Source organism: Nannospalax galili, unplaced genomic scaffold (genome assembly GCF_000622305.1).
Source record: "Nannospalax galili isolate Female #2095 unplaced genomic scaffold, S.galili_v1.0 scaffold32, whole genome shotgun sequence".
NCBI lineage: Eukaryota > Metazoa > Chordata > Mammalia > Rodentia > Spalacidae > Nannospalax > Nannospalax galili.
The window spans coordinates 3,791,779-3,803,555 of NW_008335297.1; the positions used below are offsets into that span (position 1 = coordinate 3,791,779).

General features: G+C 44.8%; 1 protein-coding gene across 3 annotated transcripts in view; it reads right to left on the bottom strand.

The window, feature by feature from the left end:
- The window catches only part of Snx29 (sorting nexin 29), a 524,875-nt gene that overhangs the window by 457,420 nt on the left and 55,678 nt on the right, over positions 1 to 11,777 (bottom strand). Inside the window, exon 4 of one of the 3 annotated variants that reach the window (XM_008829910.3) lies at positions 4,366 to 4,490. The exons of the other annotated variants lie outside the window; for them this stretch is intronic. Within the exon in view, the coding sequence (XP_008828132.1) occupies positions 4,366 to 4,490 (125 nt within the window). The remainder of the gene's footprint in view (positions 1 to 4,365; positions 4,491 to 11,777) is intronic. 3 annotated transcript variants of the gene reach the window in all.

Genomic DNA, 11,777 nt, shown 5'->3' on the forward strand with positions numbered 1-11,777 from the left:
CCAAATGTGGCAGCACAAGTCTGAAATCCTAGAACTGGGAGGCAGAGACAGGAGGATCCCTGGACCTCACTGGTCAGTCAACTTAGCCAATTGGTGAGCTCTAGATTCTATAAGAGGGCTGAGCATGGTGGTGCATGCATTTCAGCAGGTGGATCTCTCTGACATTGAGGCCAGCCTGATCTATATAGTGAGTTTCAGCTGTGGCTACAGGGAGACCTTGTCTCAAAAAAAAAAAAATCACCTATATTCTACAAGAGACCTATCTCAAAAATAAATATATAAATAAGGTAGAAAGCAACAAAAGAAGATACCCAACATCAACCTCTGTCCTCCACATATGCACACCTGTACACCCACACACAAGCGCACACAAAATGAATCATCCTCATTTAGCACCACAGGGAAGTAAATTTTTACAAACCTAGCATGTTCAAAATTTATGTCCTTTATTCTGGACTATGATCCCAAAAGGATGGAAGTAAAATATCAGGATGTGGGAACAAAACACATTCTCCTCTTTATGCTAACAATGAGGACGCAGTAGCCTTGAGAAGCAATAGACAACAACTACACTCTGCCTCAGGCTTGCAGGGGCAGCAGGGAGGGGTGGGGACTAGGATGCATGAGAGCATATTTGCCACCTGCAGAGGCCATGGCACTCAGCTTCAGCCAAGGTCAGTGGTGAAAATGTGGGGCCGGAGCAGCAGGCTGCAGTTTAAACTAGAAACCCCTACTTCACCAACTGTTAAGTGGAGATTATATATGTATGTAAATATATTACACAAAAGCACCAGTCACTAAATTAACTGAGTCCTCCCTGTATCCTAACTCCCACCAAATGCAGCTGTCCCTGGCAGGCATGCAGCGTTAACTGTATAGTGATTTCCAACATTATCACTGTGCTCAGTCACTACTTTGAAGCTGTGCCTCTCTCTCATCAAAAGGAAGTGCACTATTTTGTTTGCATTTTGTGGTATTGGAGATTGAACCTACTGAGCTAAGTCCCAAGTCTTGAAATACAGTGCTTCGCATCTATAAACAGGGCTAATGCAGCAGCCTTGTGGATCCACTGAGCACTGTCTATGCTCTCCTGTCACGTCCACTCTAGCTAACTCAAGTCTACAGAGGAGCAATGATGGATGCAGGCTTGCTGGTAAAGGGGGTCTAGAAGAGCCAGGAACTGGAAGCCAGTCTGACTTGGATTAGAATCCTCAGCTCTGCCTCTATTGGCTGTGGGAACCTGGGCAAATAATTAACTAATTTGAGCCACCTTCATTCTCCAAAAAATAAGGACACTATCACCCATTCTGGAAAACTATTGCTGTGTTCATCTAACACTCATGCAGGCTGCCATGTGCTGGGCCTGGAACTTTTCCTCCTGTGAGGCAGGTCCTGTAAATATCTCATCTTACACATGAGGAAACAGAGGGTCAGAGAGGAGCTGTTTCCATCACAGCTCCTGTCTGACAAGTCATTGAGCAGAATGTCAACCCTGCCTGACTCCTAAGCCAAGGGTCATAACCACTGTGCTACATCAAGCACCCAGTCTAGTAGTCAATGGGGGGGTGGGAGGAATCATCTCTATCCAATCCTCTCTTGATTCTACTTTCCTCATTCTGTCCCAAAGGGCTGATCCAATGGTTTTAACAACCACAAGAAGCCACTGACCTGATGTCAGATGATAAACCTTGGCCCTCCTCCCTCTGGAGGATTTTAATCACTCACTGCAAGGAGAGGTTTTAATCAACCAAGGCTAGTCTAGCAGCCGGTGAATGGTTAATTAACACAGCCAACAGACATGACAATGAAGCCCTTGGCAGCCACCCAAGGGATAAGCTAGTCTGCTCTGTTCCATGCTTCTAATTGGCACTGGTGGCCTAGAGCATTTGAATCAGCAGAAAACAACCAGAGCCTCTACCCAAAACTTCTTCAGGGTACAGGTGGAAAGCTCCTGCTAAGCAGAGGCAGGAGGGGAAACCAGGCACAGAATCTGCTGCAAAGGTGTTATCAGAGACAAGGAACAAGAGACCAGGATTCTAGTCTGTGAGCAAACAAGGGGAGCTGCAGACAGGAGGTTAGAGCTTGAGGAAGGATGAGGTGAGGAAAAGGGTGAAGGTTCAGGGTACTGGGGGACTAGGCCACTCATCTGAGTCACATACAGTTACTGTTTCCAATGAGACTATCACCATATCCTGCCAACAACCCCCAAACACCAGGCTATCCCTGTGTCTCTGGAAGCACTAAGGTTCAGAGGACAAGGTCGCAGTCACCTCAAAGGCAGCTTGCCTCTGACCAGCAGCTGCCCTCACCTGATGAAAGCCAATTAAGGGCACTGTGGCTTATCCTATACCAGTTCCTCTAAGGTAGCCATTCCTCAAGGCAGGCAAGATGGAAACAAGAGAAAAGGAGGCTCAGCAAACCTAGGCACCTCTGGGGAATGCTTACCACGCAGCTCCAACATGTGAGGTTCATGAAGCATCCAGGAAGACACTGAGACCACTGAGAAACACTGAAGCTCACATCCAGGAGCCCAAAGTGGCTGGCAGAGGCCTACACTAAGGCCCTGGCGCTGGATTTTCTTGGAAGTAACCCCCCTCCTCACGTGTGTGTGTGTGTATGTGTGTGTGTGTGTGTGTGTGTGTGTGTGTGTGTTGGTTTGGTTTTGGTTTTGGTTTAGTTTGGGTTTTTTTAGACATGGTCTCATGTAGCTAAGGCTGACCTCAAATTTCCTGCCTCGACCTCTGGAGCGCTCCAATTACTGGTATGTGCCACCATGCCTGGCTCCTTAGTAGGTTTATAAAGAAGGGGACCCAGAAAACCCAAAGAAAACTCAACATTGAAAAGGAATTTCCCAAACTGACTCTTGACCCCAACAGACCCACATTCACTTCTGAAAGTGAGCTACTCATTAGACAAATCGAGACAACAAGGTTTGATGGGGAGAACTAAGTATGGTGGTACACTCTTGTCACCCCAGGACTTAGATAGCTCATGGAGGAGGACGGCAAGCTCAAGACAGAAGCTGAAAGAGCAAGACCAAACAGCCCCATTGGTGAGGAACCCCTGGCTACCACATCATGGCAAAGGCATTGTGAAGAGTATGTGTGAGAGGCACATGGGAGAAGAGAAGAGGAAAAGAAAGAGAGGGCGAAAGCTGAGAGAAAAGGCCTCAGTTCACAAGTCCACTGACACTGCTGCCCTGCACACCAGCTCTGACTTTCTGGTATGAAAGAGGAGAGCTAGCAGAAAGTATCCTCAATGACACTTGCATTAGCACAAAAACAAAGAGTCAGGAACTGGGGATGGCAGCCACAACAGTGCCTCAAAGAATCTGCCTTTGAAATGTGGAGGAGGAGGAGTTACCAGGCCAACTCCAGATGACACAATTCATTTCCAAGTTCAGGTCCACAGCAGATCACTGGCATGCTTCCTCACAAGTACTTGTGGGAGAGTCAGGTCTCTGCTGCTCCTGGGAAATGGAAGGAGTTCATGTACATCCAAAAGACCAGGCTCCCATGAAGCGCCTGGTGTTCCCACTTAACCACCATTCACCATTTTACACTGAAAGGGATGGCAGCAGAACTCTGAGCTCTGAGATCTGCTGGGGTCCTGGCGATGCTGAAGACAATTACTTATGCAATGTCATGTTATCCCCATGCATCAAATTAAAACAGATTATTAATTTCCCAGCAAGTTATACCACATTGATGAAATAAGGACCATGGCTGCAGGCCACCAAACCCACAGGATTCAGTGACATGTGACTCTGAGAGTCATGTACAAAGGAAGACTTTGTTTAAACCATGGTGAAAGACAGAACTGTTTTTGGGGGGGGTTAGGGTTTTTTTTGGTCTTTTTGAGACAGGTCTCCCTGTAGCCTCAGTTGGCCTAGAAGTTGCTATATAGACTAGGGTGGCCTTGATCTCACAGAGAGTCTCGCCACTGCCTCCCAAATGCTGCTGGGATTAACACATGCACTACCACCATGCCCAGCTTTTTATTTTTTTTTTAATATTTTATCTATTATTTTTATTTTATGTGTATGAATGTATTGCCTGCATTATGTGAGTGCACCATGTTATATAGTCCCACAGAGGTCAGAGGAGGGCATCAGGTTCCCCTAGAACTGGAGCTAAGCCAGTTCATAGCCACCATGTGGGTGCTGGGAATCGAACCCAGGTGCCCTGTAAGAGCAGTCAGTGCTCTTAACTGCTGAACCATCTCTCCAGCCCCAAGTTTTTTTAAGTATACGTATTTTTGTGCACACAAACACACAGCCCAGCCGCACACAATGAGTACCTTGCCCACCACAGAGAAATAAACATCATAACAGAAAACATAATGGAAAAGTGGGCATCAGGGTACCTGTCTCTGTTTTGCTGGCAAAGCCAGCTGCCTGCTTGATGGCTGCCGCCGTGAGCGCTAATCCTCTGCTCCTCTTCATACCATGCTGAAGGACAGCTTCAAACTGAGCACACAGACAGGTGACCCTTCGGGAGAAGAGAAGCAGGAATTCATCAGTTCACCCTGGGAAGTAAGCTGCCAAGGTGTGGATCTCAGGAGACACCAATTTGCAGGCAAGCTTGGGAGTGGTCATGGGCGGCCTACCCGCCCCACCCCCATTTATACTCATTTGACATAAGTCAGGGATGCCCTGAAGCCTCGCCATGTTCTACAGAAACAATACAGGAGAACAGGGAAAAGGGGCATGGTGACAGCCAGAGGAGACTGAAAGCCCATTTCCAAACCAATCAGTCCCTGTGGGGAAGAGTTGGGTGTTAACTGTATCCAATTCACACATTTCAACTCTTAATTCATATCACATATAGTTTACCAAGCAAGATGACATTTTCAGAGACTGAATTCACCAGCCTGCCAAATTGGAAACATTGTATAATTTCATGGCCTGTTACTTACACTAAAAATAATAAGAATTCCGATCTTGTTCTTTATTGTATTATAAGAGATAACATCGTGAACTCATATCTAGAGTTGACAGGATTTTGAATTGTTACAATTGCTGTGCATTTAATTGAATTTATTGCTCAATAAGCAAAGAAATGAGAGATTTGGGAACATATCTGTGGAGAGATGAAGTCACAGCACAGTCACTGAATTCTCAGATTCTCCCAGGACTGCTGGGCCTCTGCCCAGGCCTTCAGAGTGTTGCCACTCACAGCCAGTACTAAGAAACTCAGCCTATCTCCTGTGTGCCAGGCCCAGTCCTGGGCTCTGGGGTTACAAAGGTGAAAGCAAGACAGGAAAGGGTTCTATCATACCACCTTTACACTATTCTAAACAAGAAAAATAAGGAAACCATTTCAGTTCCTGAAAACTATGAAGAAAATAAGCCAGGGTGACTTGGTAGGTGAAGATGGGCAAGACCAGGGTGACATTCTGTGACCCAATCTTGTAGTCTTGAAGTTATGACCTCAATATGGCAAAGAGGCCACAGATTAGATGGAGTGGCCCAGGGCAAAGGCCCTTAGTCCACCACCACCTGGCTCAATTTTGCCTAATTCCAAGGATGCCCTGCTCCACCCATTGCTACACCTGCAGTAATAATAGTCCAGCCAATTGTCACTCTGTGGGTGGTGGAGCAAACCAGCTGCCCCATCACCATGGTGAGACCTGGAGAGGCAGATTCTATTGTCTCCAAAGCCAACACCTGGCCTCTGCTTTCCACCTCCTATCTAGTCTTTCCTGGGGCCACTTCTTCCTAGCCTAGGCCTGGTACTCAGCCTGTACTCACACGTGCTTTTCTAGTGCTAAGGAAGTGCGGGTCCCAGAATCCACCCCATACTGAAATAACACTATTTGGAGGTCTCTCTTAAACAGTAGCTATGCATTTGCTACTTCCTCAACATAGCTAGGCAGGCATACATTTGAGAGCTTCCTGAAAGTTGGGACCACCACCAGAAGTACCTGAAATCCACAGTGACCAAAAACAGAGCCAGACCAGGGCCCTGTCTTAGGAAAAACAACCAGACTGTGTTTAGGTTTCTCTGTAATTAACCAAAGACTCTAGCTTAAAATGACTCTCTACAAAAACAACCATCTCATCTATTTAACAATCCCTGGTAGTTTGCTTGGCTCCAAAGCATAGGTCAGAAACTGCTCAGCCAGCTGGAGATAAAATCAGGCCCCTAAGAGGAATGTAATGCAGGCTAGCAGGTGAGCAGGAAGCTCAGGATCTGAGGCTTGGGTTGCATCAGCAGCACTGTTTCCCCAATGCCCACAGGTCACTAATGCAGCAGAAGAATTCAGGTGAGCACTACACCTGTCTGAGGCCATTCAATGTTAATAAGCCTTCTGGGTCCCCTTTGCACCGCTCCATTTGAACTGAGTTTATATCTACTGGTGATGGAAAAGTCCTCAACTATTCCCTCCTCCAGGAAGCCTTCCCGGGTATATCTTCACTCTGAGCTTCTTTCTAAGGCAGAGCTTCCAACTCTGTGTTGTACTGATCCTACTTCCACACACTCTCTTCCTGTTTCCCATGAGCTGCCCTGCATTGTGGGGAGTGTGATCCTTCCTCCCAAGAATGCAGAGTATAGACTTGATGCACATTTTGGTAAGAGATGCCTCTCGAGGGGAGCTAATATAATTTATAATTCAAATTCAAGTCAACGATGACTAGGGAGTCAGGGAGGAGGGGTGTTGCCTGCACACACCAGTCTACCCTTTAGCTTGTCATGGACACACTATGAAGACACTGCCCTGTGACCATGTCAGCAAAGGTTTTCCACTGCTTCCTGCCTTTCTGCGTGAGGTGCTAATTCCTACAAGGAGCACCTGCTTTCATGCAGTCTGAGTCTTTATGTCCCAGAATGCTCTCTGCTAAATACTCATTAGCTTCATCATGGAAGACTGGCTGCCTCAATGGCATTTTATCACATCCAACTTCCATTCCAAATTAATAAACTGGGACATGCTTTTAATGAGTAGAGTACTTAATCACAATGAGTGTTTTAGTTTTTTAAAAAGCAGCCAAGCCAGGTATGGTGCGCCTTTAATCCCAGCACCAAAAAAAGAAAAAAAGCAGCAGTCAATAAAATCACCCCCAATTTTATGCATGTAGCTGTTCATGGGATGAACAGATAAAACGTGATTTTTTTTTTTTTTTTTTTTTGAGACAGGGTCTCCCTGTAGCCCCAGCTGACCTGGAACTCACTATGTAGACCAGGCTGGCCTTGAACTCACAGAGATCCACCTGCCTCTGCTTGGACTAAAGGCGTGTGCCACCATACCTGGCCAAAATGTGATATAGTCTTACAATGGAATACTACTTAAAAAAAAAAAAAAAAAAAGGAATAAAGTACAGATGCATCACAACGTGGATGAAATTGAAAATATTACATTAAAAAGACCCAAAGCTAGGTGCATGTGTATAAATACAGTCCTTGGGACATTGAAGCAAAAGAATCATGAGTTTGGGGTTAGCCCGAGCTACAGAGTAAGTAGCAGGCTAGCCTGGACTACATAGCAAGATACCACCCAAAACAAATAAATAAACCCAAACCACAAAGAATATGGTTCCATGAAATGTCCAGAAAGGGTGAAAGACAGAAACAAACAGAAAGGCAACATGTAGAGGTACAGGGCTGGACTGAAATCAGGCATGAACTGCACTGGCAGAGAGAACTTAGAGGGATGCTGGAAATGTTCTGGAACTGAGTTGTGGTCACAGGGGCTTGAGCTACAGCTCAGCTGGTATACTGCTTATCTAGCATACCCAGAGCTATAGGTTTGATCCCTGGGACCACATAAACCAAGTGCAGTGGTACAGACCTGTAATCTCAGGCCTTGGGAAATAGAGGCAAGAGAATCAGAAGCTTAAGGCCATCTTCAGATTTTTATCCAGTTGAAGACAGCCTGGGATACATAAGACCCTATCTTATTTTTAAAAAAATCACTGAATTGTATGCTACAAGGGGTAGATTTTTATATTATGTAAATTACACCTCAATAAAGTTGTATCCTGCAGATACTCAGGGAATATCTGCTGAAGGAGTAAGAAAATCAATGAATAGAGAATAAAACAGCGACCTCCGGCTGCATTCAAAACTGCCCACAAAACTTACCAATATCACCAACCCACTAATGCTACCAACACCCCCAAAGCAACCAATGCCACCATCTCCACCAATGCCACCAATTTCACCAAAGCCACTAACCTGACCAACCCCTCTAACCCCACCAACCCCACTAATCCCACCAACCCACATCAGCATAGCTGGACACTGCTGGGGCTTGACTTATACTGAGAAGAATCTGAGGCACTTGTTCTGATGAGCTTTGTCCTGTACTGCCATACCAACAAGTTAACCTGTGATAAAATTCCTAACAATCCTGTGTTTTTTATGGTAAATGCTAGAACAACAGACACAATCGGCAAAAAGGTGTCACATTTTTATTAATTATATTATATTAACCTTACAACAGAGGATGGATTTCAAATTGATTTTTTTTACTATTTCACAGTTTTACTGGGACCTCTTTTTCTTTTCCTTTTTTTCTTTTTCAGTGATGGGGATCAATCTCAGAGTCCTGCACATGTTAGACAAGCACTCTGCTTCTGAGTTACATCATTAGGCCTTAGGATTGTGTGGGAGTTTTGTTTGGCTTGAGACAAGGTCTCATCTGTAGCCCAGATTGGCCTGGAACTCACTCTGTGGTCCAGGCTGACCTCAAACTCATTGTGAAGCCCAAGCTTCAGACTCACGGCCATCCTCCTGACTCAACTTCCCAAGTGCTGAGATTACAGACTTTAGCCACCATGCCTAGCTACTGAGGCCTTTTTGCCCCACCTCATCCCCCATCCCCCCAAGTGATGGTGGTGATGATAGCGGTGATGGTGGTACAAGGGAACCAAACTTAACAAACCTAGGACCTACCTCAACATGCCAGGCAGCACTCTACCACTGAGCATCATCCCCAGGCCCATACTAAGACCTTTTTGAGAAAACCAAGTGTAATCCCCAAACTGAACAAGACTGTCCCCATTTGTAGCATTCTAGAGTTAATGGAGATGGAGTTGGCTACACCCATAAAATCACCAATGAGAGCACTGGTCACATCATGAATGCAAAACAGCTAACAGTCAGCTAGCCTTGCTCAAGATGGGCCATTACATGACCACCATTTGAAACGGGCCATATCCTACATTTATATTTTATGAATTAAGCCTGTAAAAGGTTCAAACCTTTTGCCACCATGCCTGCCCCAAGTCTGACAACTTAAGCTCAATCTCCAGGAATCACATGGTGGAAAGAGAGAACCAACTCACAAAAATTGTCCTCTGACCTCCATATATGTGCTGTGGCACACACACACACACACACACACACACACACACACACACACACACACATACACACACACACACACAATACAAAATAAAGTAATAAAAATGTTTTTAATTCACAAGTAAAAAATACTTCAATAGCTGGACATGGCGGGATATGCCTTTAGTCCCAGCATTCAGGAGGTAGAGGCAAGTAGATCTCTTGTGAGATTGAGGCCAGCCTGGTCTACACACCAAGTTCCAGGGTAGCTGGAGCTACAGAGAGACCCTGTCTCAAAAAAAATAATAAATAATTTTTTAAAATACTGCAATAAAAGACATCAGAAGTTGATATTTTATTACTTTTTATATTTTGTGTCTGTGACAGCTCATGTGTGGAGGTCAAGTCAGTTGTCTCCTACCATGAAGGTACCAAAGATCAAACTCAGGTCATCAGGCTTGGAAACAGGTGCCTTACTCACTAAGCCATCTCACCAACCCAAAAGCTGTTATTTTAAGTAGATAACATAGGAGAGAAACCCACTCATAATAGTGACAAAAGTCAAATAAAAGAAACACAAGTTGTAGACAAAGAAAACTAAAAAATATTAAGGTTATGACAAGCAATTTAAAGAGAAACAAAGCCAGGCATGGTGGAACACACCTTTAACCCCAGCACAGACAAGAAACAGAACTACACACACACACACACACACACACACACACACACACACACACACACACACATGCTCGCATAAGCTGAGCACAACTACAGCAATGTGGGAAACCACCTTAGAATTCTGCAAGATATTGCCATTGGGGTAACTATCGAAATGGCAAATAGGATGGGACTATATTTTTTCCTACAACTGCATGAGAATTCATAATTATCTCAAAATTAAAAGTTAAATAAACAAGCCAAGTATGGCAGCACACACCTTTCATCATAGCACTCAAGAGGCAGAGATAAGCCATCTCTGTGAATTTGAGGTCAGCTTGGTCTACACAGTGAGTTTCAGGCCAGCCAGGGCTACATAGTGAGGCCCTGTCTCAAAAAACAGTTTAATAAATGAACTAGTATGGTGGGGCTAGAGAGATGGCTCAGCAGTTAAGAGCATTTTCTACTCTTTTAGAGGACCCAAGTTTAGTTTCCAGCACCCACATGGCAGCTAACACCCATCCTAACTCCAGGGGGATCCAGTGCCCTCTTTTGGCCTCTGCAGGCACCAGGCACACACATAGTACACTTATATACATGCAGGAAAAAACACATACATAAAATTATAAAAATAAAATCCAGGCCAGGCATGGTGGTGCACGCCTTTAATCCCAGCACTTGGGAGGCAGAGGCAGGCCGATCTTTGTGTAGTCTGGTCTACATAGTGAGTTCCAGGACAGCTGGGGCTACAAGGGGACCCTGTCTCAAAAAGACAAATAATAAATAAATAAATAATAAATAAATAAATAATAAATACTCTAAAAAAAAATAAAACACTAGTAGGCATGTGTGCAGACAAAAATAGGTTTCTTGCACCACTGTTTATAATAGCAAGCACAAAAACAAAACCAGAGACCATGTGAGCCAACATTAAGAGGGAAATAAGGTCAGAGGATAACTCACGGGAGTCAGTTCTGTCCTTCAAGCATGGGTTCCAGAGATCCAGTTCAGGTTGTCAGACTTGGCAGCAAGCACTTTTATCCACTAAGCCATTCAACTGGCCTAACATTTCAAATAATGAAATGCTACATTTAACCGAGAAGCACTTCTCTCATACATACACACACCCCCCCACACACACACGTCTCTGAAATCAGAGGTGCTGCATTAAATCATATAATCAAAACTAGCATAGAGTTTTCCTTAAGTTTTTTTTTGGGGGGGGTTGTTTATTTTTGTTTTGTTTTGTTTTTTGAGACAGGGTCTCCCTGTAGCCCCAGCTGGCCTGGAACTCTCTGTGTATGAAGGAAGACCTCCACAAGCCTCAAACTATAAAGCAATTCTTGCTTTGAAAACAAGCCTATCTAAGAATCCCATAAACCCCAACCATAAAGTTCTACAAACAAGCCCTAAGACCCTTTTGGGGGTAAGAACGAAGGCCCAAAATTCTCTACCCGGCCCTCATGACTTTGTTCACATACACAAAAGTATTGAAGCCCCCCCTACTCCTTGGCCAGTCTATTGCAGACTCCTGCTGGCCAGTAGTCACCCCTCATTGTCAAATAAAGGTCAATATGGATTCTATGAGGTTAGTTGCTTTTTTCTTTCCTACCTGTGACTCTTTCAACAACTAATCCTAACATTTACCAGGAAAGAGTTCTAACCTGGAAGAGTGCTCTCTGCTTAAAACTTGTAATTTCCTAACAGTTAAGTGGTGTGGAAACCTGGGAGAGAGTGCTCAGTGGGGCCAGTCCCTGATTCCCCCCTCCCCCTATCCCTGACTGATCTCTATCTCTCTCTCTCTCTCTCTCTCTCTCTCTCTCTCTCTCTCTC